At 43.0% G+C, this 27,719-nt stretch overlaps 1 protein-coding gene across 1 annotated transcript; it reads left to right on the top strand.

Moving 5' to 3' along the window:
- Nucleotides 1-27,092, top strand: EIF3B (eukaryotic translation initiation factor 3 subunit B). Its single transcript, XM_075010712.1, has 19 exons — nt 1-569; nt 5,806-5,998; nt 8,127-8,246; nt 8,364-8,421; nt 8,792-8,920; nt 10,038-10,195; nt 12,112-12,243; nt 12,646-12,712; nt 13,359-13,405; nt 15,093-15,303; nt 16,756-16,828; nt 17,713-17,835; nt 18,391-18,469; nt 20,619-20,757; nt 21,726-21,851; nt 22,390-22,467; nt 23,374-23,482; nt 23,840-23,958; nt 26,535-27,092. Exons 1-18 carry the CDS (start codon nt 44-46, stop codon nt 23,941-23,943), a joined length of 2,472 nt encoding a protein of 823 aa, XP_074866813.1. The 5' UTR covers nt 1-43; the 3' UTR covers nt 23,944-23,958; nt 26,535-27,092.
- The last annotated feature ends 627 nt before the right edge of the window (nt 27,093-27,719 follow it).

Raw genomic sequence — 27,719 nt, forward strand, 5'->3', positions numbered from 1 at the left:
TCCCCCCACGTACGTCCGAGGAGTTGGTGTGTTCCGCTTCGCCATGCCCGCCGGGTCTCGCGCACATGGCCTAGGAGTAGGAGACTCCCCTCCCCCCCGCCTTTCCTCGGAGAGTCTGACTGAGCGCGGCCGGGCCAGCAGCGACCCCCTCCCCATGCAGGAGACGGAGGAGAGCCAGGCGGCCGCGGCGGCCGGAGCCGAGGGAGCCGGGGACGAGTCTGAACCCGAGCAGCCGGACGGGCCCCTTCTGCGGGAGAAAGAGGCTTCGCCGCCGCCAACCGGGTCCCAGGAGGAGCAGCCGGCGCCGCCATCGCCCACTTCTCCCGAGGCGCCGCCATCGCCCACTTCTCCCGAGGCGCCGCCATCGCCCGCTTCGCAGGAGGAGGAGCCGCCTGCTGCTGAGGAGGCCGTGACCCAGGAGGAGCCGCCCGGCCGGCAGACCCCCGAGGAGAAGGCGGAGGCCGAGGAGCGGGAGGAAGCCGAGCCCGCGGAGGAACGCGCGGAGGAGCCCGAGGACGATCTCTCCTTCAGCGACCCGGAGGACTTCGTGGACGACATCAGCGAGGAAGGTGGGGAGGCCCGGACTGACTGGCTGGGAGGCCCGGGTCCGGGGGGGGGCTGGGCCTCTGGAGCAGCGCGGAGCGGGGCCTGTGGGAAGGGCCGAGCTGCGGGGGTTGTGGAGCCATCAGAGACCGGGGTGGGCCTGTTGGGGCAGAGCGAAAAGTCCGCACACTAGGCCGTGGCCCCTGGACTCCCGCTCTCCCTTGTCCCCCGCGCCGCGTGAGGGAGCGATCCCCGTGTCCTGCTTCAGCTCACACTCCTGCGCGGCCTGACGGGAGCCTCTAGGCCCGGCTCACCCAGCGCTCCTGCTGAGAAGAGCGAGGGGCCGCGTTTTGGGTTCCTATTGCTGACTAGCTGGTGACTGCCTGAAGCGTGGGGAAGACTCGCGTCCTCCACACACCACAGATCTCCCTTCCCTTCCCCCCCCCCCCCCGTTCCAGGCGGTACTACCCCGCGGGGTGCAGCGGGTCTGGTGGCACCAGAAAAAGAGAGTAGAGTTGTAGCTGGTGGTAGCACAGGCCCCTCTGACTGGGGCGTGTTACTCCACATTCCCGGGCATCTGTTGCTATTACAGCAGCAGGTTAAAAATCTCCGTCAGGATAGGGCCCTCGCTTTATCCTTGTTGTGTGTGTATACCAGCGTTTCTGCCTTGAATTGTTCACAGTGTCAGCACATACCTTCTGTGCGTGTTTGAGCAGTACGGATCCCTCTTCTGCATTAGCATTTTCAAAGGACTTAACTTAAATTGTACATATGTTAGGAGCCATGTTTTTATTGTAATATAAAACTTAATAAACCAAGTTGCTTAAGTACCTTTTCCTATTAAAATATGGTAAAATGTTTGGTAAACTTAATTGCCTTTGATTCCTAAGCCCACTAACATAAGTATTTGCATATTTGCTAGCCCAGCATAGTGAAATAACTCATCGCTCATTCCCAGATCTCATCCTTTAATTATTTTGGATGATCTAATACAGGATTCTCAAACTCTATCCTGTCAAAACCAGTGACTCGTGAATTCCTTTTTAAGGATGTACTACAGAGCGAAAAGTTCTGTAAACATTAAGGAGGGTGAGGAAGGTGGTTCCATCAGTGAGTGGGGAGGATTGCTCTTGTGAGGTGATCTTCGGAATACAGTAGCTGACTTTTATTTAAGACTAGGGAATCCAATTTGTAAAGCTATGTGAAAAATAGAGCTGATTGCCATCACGTTTTACTATGTGGCGATGTCTATAGTTTGTATTGTGGTTGGGAGTTGGAAAAACAACTCAAATTTCAATTCAGCTATTTCTTTACTACACTGGAGTGGTTCTCAAACTGTGGGTCAGGCTCTTCAATGCTGGCTAAGACTTGTGGGTGTTTTGAGATAAAGCTGAGGGTTGAATCCCAGAACCTAGGGTCAAAGCCCAGGGGCTTCAGCCATGGGTGGTAAAGTCCCCCTGCCTGTGGCTGAAGCCCTTGGGCTTTGGCTTGTCCCTTGGCTAGGGCACTGGTGCTAGGGCTTTGCCTTTTCCATTCCCTTGTCCTCCAGGGTAGCGGAGCTCCAGCAGGCTCAGGCTTCAGTAACCCCTCCTGGGGGTCATATGAGTTTTGTTGTCAGAAAAGGGTTACAGTGCAGTGACATTTGAAAACTCATGCTGTAGTGAGACTTTCATAGAGGTTGAACCTCTCTTGTCCATCACCCTTGGGACCTGACTAGTGCCAGATGAGAGAATTTGCTGGATGACTGGAGGTCAATATTTTCTAGCACATTACCAACACTTGTGCTGCTTACTGGGGTCTTAGAAGACATTTAGGGGTAAATTTCAGCTAAATAACAGAACAGAACACGAAGAGTCAGGAGTGATGGCTGTAAATAAACTTTATGGGACCACAAGAAACTTGCTCACATGCATAATAAGCGGTTGTCTGGCTAACTAAAATCATGTCGGATTATGGAGTTTGCCAGACAAGACAGTCCTGTATTAGAGGGGTTCAACCTGTACAGTAAACCTGGTAATCTTGCACACAGGGGGATCTTGATCCTTGTAAGTAATGATGTGCTGTGCAAGTATTACTGTATAGACTAACAGATATTTTGGAGCATAAGCTTTCAGGGGCAAAGACCCTCTTGGTCATGGAAGCTTATGCTCCAGAATCTCTGTTAGTCTGTAAGGTGCCACAGGACTACTTGTTGTTTTTTGAGATGCAGACTAACTTAGCTACTTCTCTGATACAGTATTAGTGTATTGATACAGATAATAATTATAGGCTCTTGTAATGTCTAAGTGCAGAACTGAAGAAAACTCTGAATTTTTAAAAACCTCATTTGCATATGAATTAAATGAGTTATTTCTTCTTGTAAACTGTGTCACTTATGGCTAAGTAGGCTATCTAGCTCATAAATACTTTTACTGAATGAAGATCAAGCAAACTTAAAAGATCCTTAGGACCTACCTTGTAGTAACTTGACAGGTGACTTGTGAAGCATTGTTACTCTTCTTGTTAGCATTGTGAACACTTGTAAGTGCTCTCACATGCTATCATAGAGATTTATTGAGAAGCTGACTACACAATGCCAGGTATGGTGTTCTTTGTAAAATGAGGATTTGGGTGGCCGCTCAAGTAGAGTGCCCAGGGTTGGCACCATATATTTCTACTGGTGGTGCATGTAACAAAATGTATTGCACCCACAGATGGCAAAAATTAGAGGGAAGCCTGGCCAGTGTGGTGCTGTTTTGACACAACACATGGTTTACTTAGGACCATGGTGTGTCTGGGGCAACCCCACAGGCAGTGCCAGACAGGGTCAGCATGTGCACCCCTTCACATGTCAGGAAATTGAAGAACACGTGTGCTGGGATTCTTTTGTCCATCTTGGTGACATGGCTGAAGACCATGCTGCAAGCAGTGACTGACTGAAGGCAGGGTGGGTCTTTGACAATTGTGACATTGTGTACAGAGCAAACATTTTTTGCTGAAGCTTTGGTGGCTGAGAGCACACATTGCAGGGGCGAGGACCCTATGGCTTGCCTGTATGCAGCCCCTAAAACTTGGGACTCTCCCTCCCCTGGCACCTGACTCATTCTGGGGTGGGAGGTGTGGTTACCTGAGTCTCATGGGCTATGTCTCATTTTTGGTGTGTGGGGAATACACACTGTACCCCCTCCCACCCAGACCCTGTAGTTCTGGCCACCATACACTGCAGGAGTGGTCTGGGGTTGGGTGATGTGGAATGCAGGAACAGTCTGCAGGTGGGGGATCTGGGTGGAAGAGTGTATGAGGGGGTGGGGATCTTGGGGAGAGGGGTGCAGGAAAGGTGTGGTGTATCTAGGTGAGAAGAGTTTGGGGTGTAGGGTCTAGGAAGGAGGGGGTCAGGGTGGGGGGTGAAGGGTCTCGGAGGGAGGGGCAGAAGCAGGTTGGGGGAGTCTGGGTGGGAGGGGGTATGTGGAGGGTAAGAGAGTCCTGGAAGGGAGGGGCCAGGGAGGGGATGGGAGTGGGGGGGCTGGAAAGAGGCACGGGAGCAATCAAGGGGCCTGGGGTCAGGGTGATGGGTTCATTTACCTTCCTGATCTGTGAATTCTATCTACACAGTCTGATTCCTCCAGACTGCATTTTTAAATTGTATTCAAAAAGTTTTGACACTTGTTTCTTTTCTGTGTGTGAGAAAGTGTTTTTGCAATGATTGATCTTTAAATAAACTGATTTCACATACTTATTTCAGTATCTGAAGGAACCAGGACTGTCAGAATTGTTTCTGCTCTGTTGTTTTCTCCACATCTCCTTTTCCTGGCCCTGTGTAGCCTTTCATCAACAGACTTTCTGTTCCAGTCAATTAGCAGCATAACTAGAACCCTTGGTAAAACTGAAGGTGATATGTTTCAATATTAGCATTGTAAAGAGGTAATGGTTATAAATCCTAGGATCTTTGCTAGGTGTAGCAGATAACATTGGCACTTAATCTTTGTCCAAGTGATGTCATTTTAATTAATGGATCTGATGTCAGTGCATGTATTAGTACTGATTGTAGGGCTTAGTTTGGAGTTTGTCAATTTCTCATCTTGGGGGACTGTTACTAGACACTCCTAGAATTATAGGTACCCAGGAGCTTAACCTCCTTTTTATAAAATTGAAAAAATGCATGAATGCAACACTGAGGCTCTGACTTAGGTGCATGTGAAAGTTATGGTTCTCAGAGAAATTGTACCTTGGATATGTTGAACATACATGGTTTATACAGTGTGTGTGTGTGTGTGTGTGTGAGAGAGAGAGAGAGAGAGAGAGAGTGTGAATGAATGAATGGAGGTTTAGAATTGAAGTTCAATTGTTGCCTCAGCTATCACAATATCCCTAGTGAAAACTAAATGTTTAGTGTGCATGCCATGATTCTGTAGGAACCATGCTTCTGAATTTCCTGAGTTCTGTATATATAAAACCTCAACTATAATATTAAAGTAAGATAATGTTGCTTTTAATTTCCTTTTCCAAATAGAAACTTGAACCACAGGCTTCCTGTACCATCCGACCAGCTATGCTTTTCTTAGGCACTTGAAAGGATGATGTAGGAAAGAGGGTAGGAGGATTTGCAGGGGATACAGATGACTTCACAGAATGTGAAGAGGTTTGAGAGGACACATTGTTGCCATATGAACAAAATGGCTTACATTTTCCTTGCTCTTCCAAAAAGTGAAGGAGTTTTAATCAAAGGCTTTAGAATGAGTATGACTTCCCAATCATAATTACAGTGATGCTACCACACACAGACCTTCCCATGGAGAATCATGCTAAAGATTTTTTTTTAAATGTGGGAGGCAGGGAGGTGTCAAAATTTTATGATGTCAGCAGATAGTTCAGTATGGATTTATGGGTAACTTGTAGTAACTTGCTCATTCATGAGCAATTTCAGGGACTTGTAGTACATTATTTAACAACTCTAGTTGTGGGCTGTGGAGGTTTCAAAATCTCTTTACATTTAAAGTATTGTTGTATTTCCTAGGAAATAAGAATAGAACATGTCAAGGTAGCTAGCATCAGATAACATCAGGAAATTGTGCCCCATGGAAAGCCTGTCCTAATAGATGACACTTGTGTTAAAGTGGGAGGGGGTGATGCATCTTAGTCACTTTTTCATAAATCCATTGAAACTCAATGTTCCATACAGTTATTGCAGACTTTTAGGGAGTAGATAATTAGCTATTAAATTCTCACCCCTTTCCCCATTCACTCCAGAGACTGATGCCACGTTTCCTCTTTTTCTCGTTGCAGAATTACTTGGTGATGTGCTAAAAGACCAGCCACAGGAGGCAGATGGAATTGATTCAGTAATTGTAGTGGATAATGTTCCTCAAGTTGGACCAGACCGTCTTGAGAAACTGAAGAATGTTATTCACAAAATCTTTTCCAAGTTTGGGAAAATTACCAATGAATTTTACCCAGAAGCAGATGGAAAGACAAAGGGGTGAGTACTGAGAGCTCTTGCTGAAAATGGGATTGAGGCAGGGCTCAGGTTAATTCTTTGAATGCTAATAGACATTAGTGGGGTAAAATTCTGACACGAACATAACAGGATAGGAGGTGCAGACTGAACTTCTCAAATCTGGTGCTTTCTGATCCAGGAACATCAACGGTCTGGCATGTAAGTGCCAACTGCATGGGTGTGCTCAGGGTCTTGTGCGCCAGTGACCCTTTACTCACCATCTCCTCCACCTCCCTTCAGCTCTTCCAGACCACCAAGCCTTCATCTACTCCTGTCTCTGCCCCTAAGGCTATGGCTATGCTAGACATAGCAGTCAACCACTGATACGCAATTATAGCTATGCCAGTTGCGTAGCTAGAATCAACATTGGTCAAATTTAATGTCCATTTACATGTAAGAAGGTCGACCGGAGCATTTCTCCCGTCAACCTTCCTTAATCCTCATCACTCTCAAGGAGATCCACAGTCAACTTTGCCCCGACAAAGCACTGTTTGGCCCATGGACAAAACAAAACCACCAAAGATTGACCCTGAGTGGGTCGCTCTTCCGCAATGAGTGTAGACCTAGCATCACTGTCCCAAGCTGGGACTGCAGCAGTTGTGTAGACTGGGGCTGTTGGCCAGGACCCTGGGCAACAGTGACTCAGGGCTGGCATTGGAGCACCCAGGTGGGAGGCTGACAGCTGGGACCCTGGGCAGCAGCAGAGGGACCATGACGTGTGCAGTTACACTGAATGCAAAGCCTGGGGCTGGTGCAGGCCCCGCCCCCCATCCTTACTTCCCATACCTATTGAGATCTGCTTATACTCTGTGAGTTGGCAAATTCTCTGATTCAGCACAGGTCAGGTCCTGAGGATGCTGGACTAGAGAGAGCATACCCATGATACATACAGAAGATCCTTGGCCACTGAAGGAATTGTTTCCTGGACTGTGGCTTTACAGGCAAATAGTTGTTAAGTTGTGGAAATGAGTAACAAATATTTAGGACTAGGAGGCTGGAAGTTACAGATTTTGTGATGGTTTTTGTTTTGTTTTCAGTACAGTACTGATTTACTTTTTTTTTTTCCTTCTTCTGGCTATCACTTGCCTGGCTATCCAGTGAATGAGACTGTTAAGGTGGCTTGAGGGTACCATATGTCTCTTTGGGGTTGGGATTGAAGACCTAATACAGCAACTCAAAGAGTATAGAAACCAAGTATTTATTGTCAAATTGTTTAATATTTGGTTCCTGCTGTTGTAAGCGTGTAGTAAATCCTGTGGGCCCTGGAGCTCACAAAACATAACCTACGTCCCTTCAGAATCATTCTTTGCAGGATATTAAGTCCTATGTCCACTGTACCATGAATTTTGGTTTCTTAAAGTTGCAGACTGTACTCCACTTGGACGGGAAGAACCTGCTTATAGTATGGTTTCAGTGGAGAGTAGCACAGGTTGTACCTCTCTAGTCCAGCACACTCTTGTCCAGCAACATTCATAATCCAGCATGATTTTAGTTAGCCATATGACCAAATATCATGGGTGTGGCCAAATTTCCTGTGGTCCCAGAAAGTTTTATTACAGCCATTAGTCCTGAGACTGTGTTCTGTGCTGCTGTTTAGCTGTAATTTACCCCTAAATGTTTTCTGTGAGCCCAGTAAGCAGGGGAAGCATTGGTAATGTTGCTAGACAAGACTGAGTTCCCATGGTCTAGCAAATTTCTCTTGTTAGGCACCAGTCAGATCCTGAGGGTGCTGTACTAAAGAGGTTCAACCTGTTGTTGTATATTGAGGGTCCAAAATACATGAATGAGAAGTTTTGTGTAGATCTCAATTTTCTTCACTTTTCAGACATGTCCTGCAATTCTTTTCGGAAGAGCTGCTTACCTCATCCACCTGATAGTAGCTTTTACTGCAGTTTTCCTTTATGTGATTATGCCTTGATAATCTATTTCACCCAGTTTCAAGAAGGCAGAGGGAAACTTACCCAAGACATGTATGTATCATTAAGAAAACTACCTATTCAAAAATGAAGAAGCGGCATTGGATACTAGCTTTTCAGTTTATTCACTCACTGTGTGTCTTATGCTGACTACAGACAGGTTGCTATCAGGTAATATTTGTCATTTATCTTAGGTACATTTTCCTGGAGTACATGTCCCCGGCACATGCAGTAGATGCTGTGAAAAATGCAGATGGATACAAGTTGGACAAGCAGCACACTTTCAGGGTCAACCTTTTCACAGACTTTGATAAGTGAGTGTAGCCATTGTTTCTTTGTTTTTAGGAGTAAAAAAAAAAATAAAAATGTTGTAGCCTGTTTCTGGTCAAAGGCATCTGCAATATGTGTAACTGATCAAATCACTCTTCTAGATACATGACAATCAGTGAAGAATGGGACATCCCAGAGAAACAGCCATTTAAAGACTTGGTAAGGTTTTTCCCCTCTCTTGGAAAGATAAAAGGGATATGTATATGAAGATCTGAATTGAAATATTCCACATGATTATTCTAAACCTCATATTGCTGTAGCATAGGTATGAAAACACAGAACAAAGCTGTGTTCCATAGTGGATTACTGCTATTGTTTAAGAATTGTAATCTTCCCCATCATGAAGAGCTGCAGCTCATTCAAAGAAATTGCCATAATTCTTGTGCAAAAAGGGAAACCTTAAAATATTTTATGGTACTTAATTATCTTTGTTTTTGATTATCATGTGCTCATAAAGTAGAATTTTCATCCTGGGTCAAGAATATGATATTTTAGAGAATTTGCTTCCTTAGCTCTTCTTTTATTTTAGGGGAATCTTCGTTACTGGTTGGAGGACCCAGACTGTAGAGATCAGTACAGTGTGATCTTTGAGTCAGGAGACCGGACTGCCATCTATTGGAATGATGCAAAGGAACCAGTCTCAATTGAAGAAAGACCAGTGAGTGTCCCTGAAAGAATAGCTGCATATTCCAAATGCAGTGTTGTCATTAAAGCTCAGAAAAAGTGGTGAACACAGAAAGCTGGCAAGGAATACTGAGATGACGATCTTGTTCAATTGTTCTGTGCCAGAGTGTAGGGCAGAATAGACTTTTAACACTCGCTCACTTTGAAAACAGTTTCTCCATTTCCTGCTCTTTGAGACTGTGAGTGTGTGTAAACCAAACAGATATATAATTTGTTTAGATACAAGCTTGGATGTCTGGAAAGGAAATAAAGTTGAGTGGGTCTGCTGGTTCTATTACATTGCTGTGATTTCAGTTAGCCTTCCCCACTGTAAATAAGCAATGGTACCAAGGCTAAAATGCTTGGCTCAAAAGACCTAGCAGTGCAAAATCAGAATTTGAAAGCTCTCTGCTCTTCAGTAGTCACTCAGAATTACTGCTGTCAGATGCATGCTACTTCTTAACTCTTCTAATGCATCTATTGTGAGAAGGAGCACTGAAGAGTTGTAGTAGCCTCTGCATCACCAGCAGCTCGATATGTCCTCTTCTCTAGGGCCCAGAAAGGGCATCAGTGAACTAGATTTTGTGGTGCCTCTTGTGGTTGGGGAAAGGCAAAAAGTACAGCAAAATTAATTTGAATGTGGTGATGAACAGCCTTCCAAATCATCAGACACTTTTTAGTGAAGATTCATATAGAAAATACTCTCTTTTTTGCTCACCCTGGGTGAGATTCAGGAGCTGTGTTTTGTAAGGAAGATTAGAATGCACCCTTCCCAGGAGTCAGAACGGGTGGCAGGATGAGCTTCTTACTAGCACTGGACACTGCTGAAAGCTTCCAACCACCATCTATCTGTAGCTCATTAGTTACCCTTCTGATTAGTGAGTTATTGAAACTTAAAGTTTCATTCAGGACATTTTCCAGGAAATAAGAACTATACTCCAGTCACATTTAAGCTTGTGGAAATGTAGCTGCTGGATTACTTTTGCCATTGCCTTTGTAAAACGTTCAGTTACACGGACTTGAGAAGGATGTGAAGCTACAAACCGTACGTACTTGAGTGTTCTGAATGAACGTAATTCAGCTCTGATATACGTTGTACATTCTACCTGCAGCGATGGACAGAAACTTATGTACGCTGGTCCCCAAAAGGAACTTACCTGGCTACATTCCATCACAGGGGCATTGCTCTATGGGGAGGAGAGAAGTTCAAGCAGATCCAGAGGTTCAGTCATCAGGGTGTACAGCTTATTGACTTCTCACCTTGTGAAAGGTACAGTATAAAAGCAGTTTAAGATCATGCCTTAGGGAACGGAACACAAAGCATGTTGATTCTGCCTTGTCTAGTTATTTTAGCTGTTATGGGTTTTCTGTTTGTTTGCGTTTCTCTGCTCTTCGGAATTGCTGCCTTTTGCATTAAATATTTTTGGAATTGTTTGTGGTGTTTATGATTCTGTTTGACATGACTTCATACTTTTTAAGTTGAAAAAACTTTTCAAGAACACAATCCAGAGTAATCAACTACAGTATTCAGTAGTAATCTCATTTCAGACAGTCTGTTTTGTACAAGCACCTTCGTGCACATGCAGCTGGTGTCTTTGTACTCAGCCATTTGTGCCTATGCATTCAGTTCTAGTCTTTCAGCACAATGGTCAGATTGTCAGCATCTTCAAGAGCTGTAATTTTTCAGATGAATAATGATTTATGCTTTTTTTTTTTCTTTTTTTTTTTAAACGATGGCTCCAGTGGAGATTGTCAGGCAAATGATTTTGTGAAAGTTTCACTTTTTAATTTGTGAAACATAAGCTCCTCTCTTGTGTTTATGAATGGAAAAACTGACTTGTTCGGAGTAATTTTGGTTTCAGACTTTTATTGAAATTGAGATATGTGCTTAGGCTCTTTATTCCCATGTTTTCTTGTAAATTCATCTTGCATTGCTGTCCTTAAAGCTCCCATCTGGCAAATTCTTGTCCATGGGCCATTGCGTTTTTTACTGTGCCTCATTAGTCATCAGACCTTGATTACAAAGTTTCCCCTTTACAAAACCCAGGTTTGGAGGGTTTCTTATGTTGAATTGGGTAGCTTTTTGGCAAGAGAAATCCAGAGGCGATGCCCAACACACCTAGGTGTTACAGATGTAATCATTCTATCCAAATGCTAATGCCACTTCATCCCCGATAGCTGTTGAAAGAGAAGGAATTCTGTTGTTCTAGCACAGGGGCATCCAGCTTTTTTTAATCGGGAGCCACATGGCAATTTTTTCCATGTTCCAGGGGCTGAACACAAAATAGCCCCAAGCCACACCCAGGCTTAGCCCCCTCCACTCCAGTTCAGTCCCAAGCCACTCTCAGGCTTAACCCTCCCTGCAGCCCCAAACTGTCCCCCCACCCTCAGGATTAAAACCCTCTCAGCCCCAAACTGCCGATCCCCCCCACACCTACCTCACATAGTGCACTCCCAGCCAGCCTCTGCTCCCCCCACCAACTGATCTCCCTCCAAGCAGCAGCAGGCTCTGCTCCATGGTTGGTGGTACCACTCCTGAGGACCATAGAAGGACTTCAGCCAGGTGGATGCCAGGGAGCATGGTCAGCGCCAGAGCCCAAGCAGCTGCAGGGAGCTGCTAGGGTAGTGAGTGGGGCCGTGGCTCAGCCCATCCTGCAGGCACTGCAAGGGGGTAGCAAGGTGCTGCTCTGGGATCCCAGCGCCTGAGTGCCCCGAGACAGCCAGCATGGGCTGGCTTTCAAAATAGCGCCTCATCCAGCTTAATGGAGCAGGCGAAAAAACTCCACGGGCTGGATTTTGGCCCATGGGCCATGTGTTGGGACACCACTGTCCTAGCACAACCAGGCTGTCAGTTGCTATGGGGAAGTGGAACACTTTTAGTATGGTAGTAGAACTGCTGGTTCGTGAGGTGGGTAAATAAGTCTGTCTGCTATTCTTCTTCTAGAGAGAAGCCCATCTTTTACAAAGGGGCTGTACAAGTGGACATCTAATAGCCAAGTCGTCCCTGATCTTCCTCGCTGTTTTGTGTCGTGATGGGTTAGAAAAAAGAGTTTACATTCTGCCCATACCCCAGTCTTGGCTGTGCATGTTCTTGAAATCTGCTTAGCTGATTCTTCTCAAAATGAGACAAAAGCATATTTATGCTGATACGGTAGAGAGTAATTTTTCCCTTTCCGCTTTTTATAGGTACTTAGTGACCTTCAGCCCTTTAATGGACATGCAAGATGATCCTCAGGCCATAATCATCTGGGATATCCTAACTGGACAGAAGAAGCGAGGGTTCCACTGTGAAAGCTCAGCCCATTGGCCCATTTTTAAGTAGGTTGGGTAACAGTCACAGAGGACAAATTATGCTACAGGTTTAACCTCTTTAGTCCAGCACACTTGGGACCTGACTGGTGCTAAACTAGACAATTTGCCAAACTAGCAGCATTACCAACTCTTCCCCTGCTTATTGGGTTCTTAGAAGACATTTAAGGATAAATTAGAGCTAAATAACACCACAAAATACTGAGAGCCTGGGTTGGTGGCTATAAACAAACTTTGTGGGGCTGTGGGAAGTTTGGCCACACCCATGATAAGTTGCCATCTGGCTAAGTAAAATCATGCTGGACCAGAGTGCCGGCCAGAGAACTTCAACTTGTAAATAACTAGTCTCCTCTTATTAGGGAGGTAAAGATGATTGATCTCATTCTTGGTGTTACTCTTGTATTTGTTCAGGTGGAGTCATGATGGTAAATTTTTTGCCCGAATGACGTCAGACACCCTCAGCATCTATGAAACACCTGTAAGTGTGTTTAGATAAAATCTGGTTTACAATGTCTTCTGTACTTGAAGTGCGTGTTTGTTTTTGTTTGAGAGCTCTTGCTAAAATGCGTCAGAAAGAATACCTGACTCTCCAGTAAATACCTACTGACATACTCACAACATTACCACTTTTTGGAGTGGCGTGTAGTTGCTTTTTGATTCCCCAGTGGAAAACTGAGATACTAAAAGTTGAAAGGAAGCAGATTAAAGAATGGACACTGTTCTTTTTAAGATCATAGAAAATACATACTTACACTATCACAGTTGTTTAATATTTCCCAGTTCTTGACAGCAGATAGGTACCAAACCCTATCTCTGCCAAATCCATTATTAATACTGGTGCTTACTGCTTGCTCTATATTCCAGTATGTCTCCTTGTGCTGATGCATAATTTTCATTTGTAAGCCTATGGTGACTGGGTAGGTAATGCAAGAATTAGGACTAGGGGATGAGTGACAGTTGTTTTGTGCTCTGATAAAGTGGAGACCATTCCTTATCTCAGTTTTTAATTTAGATATGTTTTGAGATGCTTTAATTAGATGATGGAGACAGAAGGGCATAGCAGTACCTACCTATGTAAGTATTTCTAACTTGTAAATTCATGATTTTTCTTTCTTTTTTTGTAGTCTATGGGTTTGCTGGACAAGAAAAGTTTGAAAATCAATGGGATAAAGTGAGTTTATTTTCTTGTAACGTATTCAGCTTTCTTTCATTATATTCTTGAAACATGAGTGTGTTAGGATTCTAGTCTGAGTTCAAGGCCAGAAGAAACCATTAGATCATCCAGCCTGATCTCCTGCATATTACAAGTCATTGCATTACACCTACCCTACACATGGCAACAACTTGGGTCTGACAAAAGCATAACTCCCAGAAAGGCATGTAGTCTTGACTTGAAGACATTGAGTCCACTGCCCTTGATGGCTGATTCCAGTGACAATAGACCATACATGTGTCTTATTTCTAATTTAAACTTTTTCTACTTTGGTTCTTATTAGTCCTTTATCTGTTAGATTGGTCTCTTGGTACCCAATATTTTCTCACCATGAACATAATTGTGCAGTGTAATTTAACTTTCATCTAAAAGATAAGTAGACTGAGCTCTTCCAGTCTTCTTCACTACAGGGTATAGCTCTGTGTGGAGAGTACTAAATCTTGTTTGTCAGGACATCATCCTTTCAGCTGAGTGATAACTCTTTGCATTGAGGACTTCGCATTTGTGTAGTGATTACACAGTGAAGAATAAGCATCTTTTCCAGAACCATCTACTTCCTATATTAGTAATCAGCAGTAAGAGCAGTTAACCTGTCTTCTACTGGGGAAAGACACCCATGCCATGTTCCCGTTTGCTGTCAGTCATCTAGATTGTTTAGTCTTATGCTTCTTGGTGTAGTAATACGTGACTTTGGAATTTCAGTGTGATACCATGTTTCTTGTCATTATTTATACTTTCCTTGATGCCAATCCCATCGTATTATATAGCTGTGGAGAGAAGTAGAAACATCTTTTTGCCATTACTTCTTTCCACGCATTAATCTCTGGGTAACAATTTGTGAACTTTGTAGCAATGCCTGAAACCTCTAATTGTTTGATTTAAGGACCTAACTTGGTGTTTCTGCTGCATGTGGGTAAAATAATATTCACCAATCAACTGAAACTCAGTTAACTCGATTTAAATATATTGTATCAACAAAGGGATCTCTTGCCTGATATTTGGCTTTCTGTAGTCTTAAATAAGAGTGTACTGTATATTGCCTATTGGCACTAAGATAGCAAAGGTTATTGTATAATTCTGCTAGTCTCTTCATGAGTCCTAAAAAATGACTGACTTTTTTCCCACCTTTCTGGGGTTCCAAAAGGCTTCTGAGACTGGGAATCTCTTTTTGAAGTACCTTACTTAATAAGGGAGCCAGAAATCTAAGAGTGACTGGATGTAGGAGAAAAGTGTACACCTAATATAGTTTGAGTTGCCATTTTCCAATTCATTTTATCAACTCAAATCACTTGGGATTCTGCAGTCTGAGATGAGGTAAATGTTCCTAGATTTAAGTGTATTGTTTCTACATCACTCCCTGCCACTTTGGAACGGGAAACCAAACTTGGGATAGCTGCATAGTAGGATATCAACTGCAGGGTCACCTAAATTTGTTCAGTAAACTTCTTTAATCATTCATCTGGCCCTTGAATTTAGGGATGTGATTTCTGTTTGTAGCCTAGCTTTGGGATCAAGCTCCTTAGCAACTGATTGATCGTCATAACATATCAAGTGTAATGCAGAACATTGTTATTTGCAACATATCTTTGACTACTAAATTGGATTTTGTTTATTCTGTCTTGTCTCCAATTCTTCTATCCTATAGGGATTTCTCATGGTCTCCAGGTGGTAACATAATTGCATTTTGGGTGCCTGAAGATAAAGACATCCCAGCAAGGGTGACATTAATGCAGCTCCCTTCCAGACAGGAAATCCGTGTACGGAATTTGTTCAATGTGGTGGACTGCAAACTGCATTGGCAAAAGAATGGAGACTACCTGTGTGTGAAGGTAGACAGGACTCCTAAAGGTACACAGGTATGTGTTTCCTGATTCTGTGCCTGCTTTGGTTTTAGTATTTCAAAATGGGTTGACAGAAATGTGTTCAGTCAGTGCTCTGCAACCGGTATGCCGTGGCACATTGGTGTGGCGTGTGCCTCGGAGTTGTGCGCTGGAATGCTGTCTGCTGTTCTGCGCACGTGCCCCACTGCTCCATGGGAGAAACTCAGGGCAGTGGTGGTGGCAGCTCTAGTAAGTCACAGGCATGGAGCTGGGGGTGTCTGGATTCGGAGGAGAGGTGGGAGATAGGGTATACTGGAGAGCTAGAGGTGCTGCCTGATTCTGGAGGAGGGGAGGGGGATGGGATTAGAGTGGGGTGCTGGGGTGACTGGCTGTCAGGGAGAGGATTGGGGTATATATGCCATGAAATTGTAATGAGTGCTGAAATGTTCCAGAAGGTGATAAAGGTTGCCGAGAACTGACCTAGTGGTTATTGGGAGAGGGGGATGGGTATTTAGCGTAGGGGTTAGAGCAGTGGGATAGGAGCCACGACCCATAGGTTCAAACCCAGCACCAGGAGGGGAGCAGGGTCTACTGGTGAGAGCGGAGGGAGGCCAGGAGCCAAGACTCCTGAGTTCTGTCTCTCACTCACACACTCACTCACTCACTCTCTCTCTCCCCCTCCCTCCCTCCCTCGCACCAGGATGGGGTAGGGAGTCTAATCTAGTTCTTAGAGCAGGGGGGTTCGGAGCCACAAAATGGTGAATTGGAGCTTAACATACCTCAGAGCTGCATGCTGTGAGTGACATCTGATAATATGCACGTACACCCCACCACTTTGTAGGAGCAGTGTGTGGTCGCAGCTCTGAAAAGTTGCAGGCATGGAATTAGAACAGTAACTAGGTTTGTCATGAAATAATGAGTGCTGAAGTGTGCCATGAGGTGATAAAGGTTGCTGAGCACTGCCTTAAGCTCCTGGTGTCATAACCAGGTAATCTAAATTTTCCAGTTAATTTTTAAGGGCTATGTGTGAAGTGTTTTGTGTACTTAATGAGCATCTGTCTTGACATCAGTATGGGTTTTGCAAGATCAGTGAAAGTATGTCTTTTATCTGTGAAACACCCGGTGATCTTTCTCTCTGTATTTGCTGTAGTTGTTACATCTGATTTTGGTCCCACAAGTCCCTCTGTATTACCTAATATGTTTCAATCCTCTTGAAATAGTCTCAGCTTCTGCACTACGGAAAGCCTTTTTTGTTCATGCGCAACTTGCTGAAGAAAATCCTCTTTTAATAAAGGTGCTGTTCAGAAATGAGAAAGCAGTAGTGATTTTTTCCATGTTGTCGTCTTCTCTCTAAGGAAGAGAGACTCTCTTTGGTGATCATTCTGAAGCACTAAACTAGGCCAGTTTTGTGGTCATCCCGTAGTCCTGTATTAAAAGGAATTGCTCTACAATTTATGATACTAAATACTTGACCCTTGACATTCACAGGGTGTAGTGACCAACTTTGAGATCTTCCGAATGAAAGAGAAGCAGGTCCCTGTGGATGTGGTTGAAATGAAAGGTAAATTCAACTTTTCACGTTTCTGACTTGGCAGTACAAGAGGTTTTTTTGTGTTTGTTTTTTTTTTTCTTGTGTGGTGTTGTGTACCACACTCACTGAGTTATAAATATGGTAGCCTGCCTGGCAGGTTGTGCTTGAGTGGTGTTTTTGATAGCGACTGTGGTCTCCATATGGAGGGGGATTTTTTTTAAACATGTAAAATTAGAATCTTTGGTTTTTCATATACTCTTTTTGGTAGTAGCTAAGTTTTGGATGAATTCAATCACCATGAAAGTATCTTAGGGACTCCCACATCCTTCCTTGGAGACAAATGAATATCCTAGATATTTTGCTGATATTGTACATTTTGTACATAGAATATTCAGTAGCAAATAAACTGACAAAATATTACAATGTAAAATACTACAACTACCAACTCTTCACAGATGGACAGCTAGGTGGCACACTTGTCTCTTCCATTTCTTTTTTCCCCCTCTTGGCCCAGCTATTTCTGAATCTAAAAAGATTACCTGGCAGACAGCTTCAGTTGCTGTAATTTAACAACAAAAGACAAAGTTGCCTACTGGAAGTCTAATGGCAAAGTTTGAGTCTTTTGGGTCTCAGGATACTCCAGTACCCAGCTGGAGAAAAGTCAGGGTAGGTGACTGTGAACAGCCCTTAAATAGTATCCTCTGCATTTGGCTGGCTGGCTGGCTCACTAGAAGCAAAGCAGCAGCTGAAACTTTAATCTTAGTGGGTATTCTCTTTAGCATCCAGGATTTCTTCAGTCCTGTGTACAGTAGCTGCTTGGAATTGAAGCCATATAGAGAATGAGTGACTTACCTCAAGAATTTTCTCTCTTTGCAAATGTTGTTGGGTTTTGACACTTCTTTACATTTTTGCAGAAAGTATCATCGCCTTTGCCTGGGAACCAAATGGAAGCAAGTTTGCTGTGTTGCATGGAGAGCCTCCTCGAATTTCTGTCTCCTTTTACCATGTCAAAAACAATGGGAAAATAGAGCTTATCAGTAAGTGGGAGGTGACCGCAGGAGTACAGGTGGAGGAATTCTAGACATTAAGTACTTTTATATGATGGTAGTAACCTGTCTACCCTTTAGGCTTCTTACTGTCTTTTTTTCATACATTGTGTGTGATGCTTCTGAGTCTTAGCAGAGAGCATGAAAAGGAACATGCTTGGAGCGTGTTGCACTCCAACTATCTTGGGATAGAGAACAGCCCCTAGAGCACAGGTTTATTCAGCTTATTCTGTAGTGAAGGTCAAATTACCCTTTTGTCTGGTGATGGGGGGTTGGGGGGGCATCTGTGGAGATTAACATCTTGCCAGTAAACTTTCAACTTTGTGGCCCAGCCTCATGGCAGAACATTTTGCTAGCCAAGTTAAATACCACATTTAAAGTATAACGAGTATTTCTGTAAAAGGGCAAAAATTGCATTTTTGAAACCTCTTTTCCTCTCTTCAGTAATTCATCAATAATATGTTGCTACTGGGCTGCTTGACGCCATTGGATGGAGGCTTCCATCACATTTATGTTGGCATAAATACAAATTCTGTTTCCTTCCAGAAATGTTTGACAAGCAGCAGGCGAATACAATATTCTGGAGTCCCCAAGGGCAGTTTGTAGTGTTGGCTGGCCTGAGAAGGTAGGTATTGCTCTTTGACAATTTGTAAGGATGCATTTTAGGTCAGTGTAATACCCTCAAAGAGCTAAGAGAAGTTCTGCCTCACACAGAAGTGTATTAAGATCTGTAAGACATGTGGCCAAAATCTTAACCGTCTGTCAGTTCTCTGCTAGAAAACTTGCTTTTATTAAGAGGAGTATCTCTTGTTTGGAAGAATCTAATTTTGATGTTCGCTAATCTTTCAGTTGGCTTTTCCAAGGTCTACATGGATTTCAATTCACTTGCAAATAAGTTTTTTTGTTTTGTTTTTTTTTAAATAAATTTACCTAATTGTAGTTTCTAAATATTTCCGTATGCGTCTTGCCCTCTTCTTCCTGAAGCACCTGGCCTCCTTAAGACAAATGTAGTTGGTGCAATAGATAATCTATTTTCCTGTGGTTTACAGGAAGTCCAATTTTACATACTTTATACAAACAATTGAGATGCTTATTTATATAGTTTATCTCCTTTTGCTGTCATATCAGATGAGGAATGAAGATATTCTAATCTTGAACACCATCTAAAATACACTTCAGCGACTTACTTCATTAGTTGAGCTATAAAGATGTATTTATCAAGACAGCCAAGAAGATTTCTCCCACAGGAAGTTATACAGATTTATAAGAATTTTTACAATCTCGTTTTAAAATCATAACCACTGGAGAAGTGTTTCTGTATTAAGTATAAATAGGGCCCTACCAAATTCATAATCCATTTTGGTAAATCTGATCATAGCATTTTAAAAATCCTGAATTTCATGGTTAGATATTTAAATCTTAGATTTGTGTTATCACAGATCATGAATATGTATTCTAAAATATAAGCATGTAAAGCCCTTAAGTCAGCATTTCTCAAACTGGAGATCAGACCTTAAATGGGATTGCAAAACTATGGGGGAGGAGGTCACGGTATTGACACCCTCACTTCATTAGTGCCTTCACAGCTGAAAAGCAGCAAGAGCTCCCAGTCAGCTAAGCTGTGGAGGTAGCACCACAGCTAACAGCAGTGCAGGCGTGAGGGTGGTATTGCCACTCTCATTTCTGCACTGCTGCTGGTGGTTGTGCTGCCTTCAGGGCTGGGTTTCTGGCCCACAGCTGCCACTCTCCAGCCACCCTGCTCCAAAGGCAGCACAGAAGTAAGGGTGGTGTCACAGCAACTGTCCCTCTCCAATAGTCAGTTCCCTTTTCATTAACCATACTTACGTTAGTTGTACCATTTTTTTTTTTTTTTTTTTTTTTTTTTTTTTTTTAAAGACCATTCTCTTATCCAGGTACTTAAAATTCTTGGATATGTAAACAAGAATCTCCAGTAGGAGTAAAGAAACATTATCACTTTGATATTTGGCACTGTTATGACTGATACTGGAATATTGTATCTAGTACTGATGTCAACAGTTCAAGAAAATGGCTGAAAAACTGGAGAGTGTTCAGAGAAGAGCCATGAGAAGGAATGAAGTATTAGAAAATACTTCTGACTTCCAGGCACGCAGCAGTTCTCCAAAAAAATCTGTTTTTAAAGTTTAATGCATGCTCCTTACACATACCCACATCATATTTAATTTCAAAGCTTATGCTATGTATGTTTAAATGAGATATGATAGGCACCACTGTACAACTCCCTAATTTCCACTTCTGTATTATTCAGTGATGGAACTGAAATAGGGCATCAGCTGAAACTCAAACTGACAGAATCCTGAAGTTTAAAAGCATTCAGCAAAGAAACCACGGTGTACATCAGATGCAATGGTGGTTGTCCAAATGATGGCAGGAGGCCAATTCCATGCATTTGATGAATTGGCTGCTGAGTACCGGAGGCAGACCCTTCAGGGATCTGACAAAGCTAATTCTGTAGTTGACTTTGAATATAACTCTTAACTGAAAAGTGCAGGATGACAGTGCCAGGGAGATTCCAAAATGCAAGAAATATAAGGTAATTGGCTGCCCTGTGCTTCCACGGGGAGAGATTCTAAAATTGGAGTCCAAAAACAGTCACTTGTTAATTCCTCTTTGAATATGTGGTTCAAAACATGTCTAAGTGTAGGAGAATTCAGACTTCCCAGCCCCTTAAGAAGGTGTCATCAGACAGAGACCACTTTTTTGTCTTGTTCCTCATTGTTTGTTTGCCTTTGCAGCATGAATGGTGCCTTAACATTTGTTGATACATCAGACTGCACCGTGATGAATATAGCTGAACATTATACAGCCTCAGATGTAGAGTGGGATCCTACAGGCCGATATATAGTGACATCAGTGTCCTGGTGGAGCCACAAGGTACTAAAGTTTCTGCTGTGATGTCTGTCATGGGCACTGAAGAGGGTCACTCTGTTTTTTTCCTGCATTAACTGCAAGATAAAGACATACAGTATTGCTTACACACCCATCAGTGGTTGTTGCTGCTGGTGTAATCTCATGCTGTGTGAGATAGGCATGCAATTAATTGCTTTCCTACATAAAACTGAACTACAGGACAAACCTCTGAATTCCAGGAGTCTGGTCCAGATGGCTAGGCCAGCAGGGGCTCCGGCCAAAGGGCTGATGTCTGCTGCTAGCCCTCTGGCTGCCAGGGAAGCCAGTGGCGGATAGGGTGGGTGACAGGCTGGCAGGAAGGGAGCCAGCAGCCCTGCTGGATTGGGAGCATAGCCCCACTAGAAGGAGGACGATGGCCGAGAGGGGAGCCCAGGAGCCGATGGCTAGCAGGGGAGTCTTGACCTCCCCTGCTCCAGCAAGCTGCCTGGTTTGGGACTGCTCAGATCCCAAGGTGCTGGACCAGAGAGGTCCAACCTGTATTTATAGTTCCGTTCAGTGTACTGTTTCTTTTTCCCTATGCAAGTATAAGGATTTTAATCTCTGGGATTCATTCAGGAGGGTTGTTATTGCAGTCAGATATCTTTGAAGGATGGGCGGGGGGATGTCTTTGGTTTCATTTTTGTGGAGCTGTATGAGATCTCTCCTTTGGATACATCACAGGTGCTTTGTTTTGGAAGTAGTGAGATTTTTTTTTTCTTGTTTGAGGAATGTTAGTTCCACTTATGGCAGTTAAAATAAAAAAAACCTATACCTACCCCAAGCAGAGTGTTCACTCTGAAAAGGTAGAAGTTCCAGAGACTGAGTCCCACTAGGGACTTCCCCCTTGCCATTATGTTTTTTTGCCCCCGTGGAGTGCATTCAGATGTGTGGCAATGGAATAGCAGTGTAAAACCCTGAGACATAAGTGAGATTTCTCATTTACTTTTTTTTAGGTGGATAATGCCTACTGGCTGTGGACCTTCCAGGGTCGTCTCCTCCAGAAAAACAATAAAGACCGGTTCTGCCAGCTGCTATGGAGACCTCGACCTCCAACTTTGCTCAGTCAGGATCAGATAAAGGTGTTGTATCTTTTTAATTCTGTGACATGGGTGTAGAAAACTCACAAGTGATTTAGTCATGAGGATGTGACTTAACTCTACAATTTTCCGTTCCCCGGTTTGTCTGTCTCTGCTTAGTGGTAAGGCAGTGCAAGAGCTGTTCACAAATTCACTAGGGGAACTTGCATGTTGAAATGGCTCTGGGTATGTTAACAGTGCTGTAAGTTGTTGCAATTCCCAAACTTGGTTTTGGTTTGGCTGTGAGAGGAAGGCGTGTCTGAGGAAACTAGAAGGGAAGAGTAATAGGAGCAGCAAGGATTATGAATTTCAATAAGGAGCAGACACATTGGCTATCCAAACTGCAGTAGATGCCCAGGTACAGAAAACTGAAAGTGTCCATAGACCTGAAAAAGAAAGAAATTGTTTAAATAAGGAGATTTTTATATAGGCATAAGCAAGCTTGCAAAAATGCTGGGTATACCTAGGCATACCTGAAGTTGCACCCTCTTATACAATATGGTGGTCTCTAGTCCTGGTTGACATGAGTTCTTTGTTACAGCAAATTAAGAAGGACCTGAAGAGGTACTCCAAGATTTTTGAACAGAAGGATCGTCTAAGCCAATCCAAAGCCTCAAAGGTAAGAAGCTTCTGGGACACAATCAGTGAAAAACGGCTGGTGCATCTGTAACCCATACTAACCTAAACAGAACAAAGTAGCCAATATGTAGCCCTTTTAAAGACTAACAAAATGATTTATTCAGTGATGAGCTTTCATGGGTCAGACCCACTTCTGCAGATCAATTTCATTTCCAATACAAACTGAGAAATGAAATAGGATTGAAGGAAGGGAGTGAGAGGTGGGGGAATGTTAATTGTCTTGTCTGAGATAATTGAGAGCATCAAAGGAAAGGAAGCAGTCCTTGTAATGTGTGAGGTAGTTGATGTCTCTGTTAATACCACATGTTAATGTGTCAAATTGGAGTACAGACTAACATGACTACCTCTCTGTTACCATATTAACCTAGTGCATCTTTATCTCATTCTGCTGATTGACTGGCCAGCCATATAGTTTTGAGTCTGCCTCCAAGTTAACAGGCCTTGTTTCTTATGTCAAGTAGGAGAGGCCATTACGTTTTAGGTCCAGCTGTCCCACATTCAGTGCCCAGATGACCCAGCCAAGAACATTATGAACTCAAGCATAAGCATATATGTAGGGAATGCAGTAAGGCAGAATTTGCTGATTCTTCACTTGGAGAAACTGAGGCATAGTGTCTTGGAGGAAGACTCAGGAAGAATTTTTGTAGAATTTAGTAAAGATACGTCGGTAATTTTGGCCGGTACTTGTGGTAGGTAGCTCCCTGTTAGTCAGTGATAGTATTAAAAAATTCACAGAAATCACAAACCCCTCATGCCATGTTGGACAAGTGTCTTAAAAACACTGATTATCTGGCAGAAGCTGCACTCGTAAGAGGAAAGCCCCTGAATCACTTTCAAATGGATCCCTGTATGGAAGGGCTTATTAACCTCTTCTTTGCTTCTGTAGGAGCTTGTAGAAAGAAGACGTGCAATGATGGAAGAGTTCAGGAAATACCGCAAGATGGCGCAAGAATTATATATGGAACAGAAGAATGAGCGTCTAGAGCTGCGAGGAGGTAAACCAGACACCTGCAGTATTGTAAAGATGGGGAAGTGTATCAGTAAATTTTCAAGCACCAAATTTGGGAGTGAAAACCTCTTTTTTTTTTAATGGGTGGGAGTGCTTTCCTTCCCTCCACAGTATTCATTCCATTCTCTTGCCAAGTCCTTTGACTCAAGCCCTGGCTGGTTGGTGTGGTCACTACTGATTGTTTTGCATGTTATATGCTGGAGGGTCAGTGGTAACATTAAAATGTCCTTAATTATTTTAAAGGTGTTCCTGTGCTGTGTATTTTCCTTTTTAGCATATACCTTAGGCAGTTTTGCCTCTCTGTTGGAGTTATTTAGGACTAATACCTTCTCTCGTCCTTCAGGGGTGGACACAGATGAGCTGGACAGCAATGTAGATGACTGGGAAGAGGAGACTGTTGAATTTTTTATCAACGAAGAAATTATTACCATTGTAGAACCAGAGTAGTCCAATAAAACCGTGGTAAGACAGATTGCCTTTCAGTAGAGAAATAGCTTTTCTGTTAGCTGTTGCAACATTCCTCCAACCAGCCTAAGAGCACTTTCTGTTAAAGCTAGATTTAGGTGCAAAAATGAATGTTTCTCTTCTTTGACTTGGCTCTTGTACTGTCCTCTCAGATGAAAGGTTCTGACTGGCCAGGTGTAGTGCTAGTGGCCAGAAATGACAAAGGCTTTCTTCAAAGGGAATGTTTAGGTTAGTTTGTGAATCTGTTGCCACTCTGCAAAGTATTATGTCTTCTTTTTTTTTTTTTTTTTTTTAATTAAATCGGCCTGATCCTTTCAAAGACTGAGTATCTGAGCCAGTTCTTAAACATGATGGATTGCAAGCGCTTGACGAAAGTGTCTGTGCAGTATGAGAAATGTTTTATAACTGTGCTAATGGACAGGTAAATTTAGTGTTCTTGTTTATTGGAAGGACTATAACTTTGAACTGATGTAAACACTTTTCTGATGCACTATGTAAGAAGGCTTTAATTATTGAACAAACTTGTTGCGTACTCTTTTTAATCAATTCGAGTTAAGCATAATACCTGACTAAAGGAGCTCATGCACTCTACCTCTTCCTAGAAGTGCCACTGAAATTTCAGTATGTAACAAATACTCTTATTTAGTGTCACTGAAAATACTTATTTATTGTGATCTTTTATTTGAAGCCTATTTAATCCAGAAGGCCCTTACCTTGCTGAATTCTCCAATATATCCCCAAATATTGGCAATAGGTGTTGCAGATCAGTGGAGCTTTCCATCTTGAACAATTGCTGTGAAGGTAATCCAAACCCTGAATTCCACTGTGAGCCTCTGGAGACTAAACAGAGGAATGTCTGGTTTGGTACGTCTAGGCACACTGTCCACGTGCAGATCTTCTTTTTAGTAGCATCTCCTGAGAGCCTAGCCCCTGGGACCAGTGCTGACCTCTCAGGTTCCCTTGTAGCTTACACGCTCCTCTCCCAGAATTCCAGCAATAGTGAGTGCTCTAGATTTGGTTTGAATCTTTAGGGGAGTGTGGAATATAGTGTAGCATGTAACACACAAACTTTGTATGTACTTCTAAAAATACAGTTGTTTTTACTTCAGCAAGAAAGCACAGATAATTTAGAAGGTAACACAATGGCCGTGTCTACACTAGCCCAGAACTTCGAAATGGCCATGCAAATGGCCATTTCGAAGTTTACTAATGAAGTACTGAAATACATATTCAGTGCCTCATTAGCATGCAGGCAGCCGCGCCCCTCGTCCAGACAGGGCTCCTTTTCGAAAGGACCCCGCCTACTTCAAAGTCCCCTTATTCCTATGAGCAGATGGGAATAAGGGGACTTCAAAGTTGCCGGGGTCCTTTTGAAAAGGAGCCCCATCTGGACAAGCTGCGCAGCTGCGAGCCGCGTCAATTTCCAAGTGCCACGGCTGCCCGCATGCTAATGAGGCACTGAATATGTATTTCAGCACTTCATTAGTAAACTTCAAAATGGCCATTTGCATGGCCATTTTGAAATTTTTGGCTAGTGTAGACACGGCCAATGAGTATGGTAGCCTTTGCTCTTGTACACTCTTACCTTGAGGGACCATCTATGTTCCCTCTTGCCTCATCTGGCTTCTGCAGCAGTTTCCCTTAGTTGGAGCTGGTGAAAGTGGCCAAAGACCCAGAGTATAGTAGCTCCTACCCCCTAAATATCTAGCCTCCTCTCTCTCAAATTACTTCTAGCCAGTCTCCTCAGGTGATCGGATCTCTACAGACAACTTTCCTGCCAGGTGACATCTCCCCGAATAAGCTACTATTTTGTTTCAAAATGCAGGGTTTTTTTTTTTCAATATGGGACTGTCAGAACTGTTAGCCCTGGGTCGTAATTTCAGATTAACATGCAAGTAGTAAAAGATGGCGGTGAAATGAGCGGTAACCCATTCAAAACAGCTTTTACACTTTGATAAAGATGCATGGAATTCATAATCTCACACAGCATTCCTAAATTATATAAATTCTCCAAATTGCCACAAGAGGATAGCCCTAGTTGCTGGATCTGAAAAATGTGTATTAGAAAGGCTTAAATCATTTCTGTGCTAGAGAGGAAGTATTGTTCTGTGGTTAGGCCACTAGCTTGTGATCAAAAGGCTGTGGGTTCAGTTTTGTGTACCATCTCAGACTTGTGTGTGACTATGGGCAAGTCGCTTAACCGCACAGTGACTAGAGATAAGACACCCTGATGGGAGTGGAGGTACTGGTAAGGGATGAATGCTAAAACCCCTTTGCACATCCAAAAATATGGAAATGTGACTTAAAGCTGCTAAAAATGTTTTTAGTTTCAAGGGCCAAGGGTGTTCTCTTGCCAGTATTTGGGAATGTAGGAGACTGGAGATAAGTGGGGGCGAAGCAGTCTTCTAGGTTAAATAGACTTCAGCTAATGATTTACTTGGAAGCACAACAGCAAAGGGTCAGCAGAATGCAGTTGTAAAACTGCCTTTCTCTTGCTAGCAGCTGTGAGAGTTGAGATTTTGAGTGAAGCATAGTATTGACTTTGACTTTTTTCCTTTTTCCCTTCTTTACAGCACTACCACGTCTTGTACCGAAAAAAAGGGGTTCATTTATTTTCAGAAAGCTGACACCATCTCTGGAATTTTTAATCCATATTCGCTCACTCTGGACGGCGAATGCAGCAGGTTCTCTCCATTCTGACATATTGTAGTGCCTTTGAACCTCACTGTCAGCAGTGGGAATATTTGAAAGGCACTGCTTTTAAATTTTTATTCATTTGGGAAGGTTGTTTTTTCTTTTTAAAACCACCACCAGTATTTGCTGTCTGACTCCTGTGCATTGCTTACCAGTTGGCAATTTTGAGCTATTGCCCTTAGGTGAGCAACATCAGTGCACCTTCCCAAGTCTTGCACGCTCACAATGCTTCTGTTTGCTGAGGACTCTTTGTATGTCCCAAGTGCATGGACAGATGTTTGTTTCGTATGGGGAAAGATCAGCGGGAAAACCATTTTTCATATGATGTATGTTAGTGTGCTGAAGCAGCACTACAGTGGGCTGTACCCTCCACCATTCAGATTGTGACAGGATTTAACAGGTTGAACACAGAAATAAAAGCAGACCTATACTAAAAATGGGCAGTCTCTGTGTTATCTGTAGAAATTTTACCTTGATCAACTCTGGTCATTCATGATCTGAATATGAATCTCAGGAGTCAGAACTTGGAACTGCATTTGACTTTTGTATCCCAGTTTCTTCATGGCTGCACTGATATATATATTTTTAAGTCTATGTTGTAGTTGTTGGACCAGCTTACATGTTTTTAATAACTATAGTGCAATGATTTGAAGATCAGTAGATGAATTCGAGACTTATGTACAAGGTGTAGCTGTTGGCAACAGCATGATTGTGGGAGATTTTTCCTTTTATTGGCAAGCTTTGGATGAAAATCTGAGAGGAACACCCTTCATGTGTGCTTTTGGATATACAAGAAAGCATATGTCTAATACCTGGAGCCACATACCTTGTGGAGAAGGGAGTGCAGAATACTTAACTTCTGGATCAACTCCTCTTGAGCAAGCTTCCCTGCAGCAGCAGCAAAACCAAAACACCTTAAGAATCTAGTTCTCAGCAGATAACAGCTCTTTTATACAACCATGCTTTATGGTGAAAAAACAAGACAAATTAAAATTTTCTTAATAATCCATACTCAAGTTCACCCCTTTGCTTTCAAAAACAAACCAAAGAGCTTGTAGAATCAC

This window comes from Carettochelys insculpta, chromosome 16 (assembly GCF_033958435.1).
Source record: "Carettochelys insculpta isolate YL-2023 chromosome 16, ASM3395843v1, whole genome shotgun sequence".
Taxonomy (NCBI): domain Eukaryota; kingdom Metazoa; phylum Chordata; order Testudines; family Carettochelyidae; genus Carettochelys; species Carettochelys insculpta.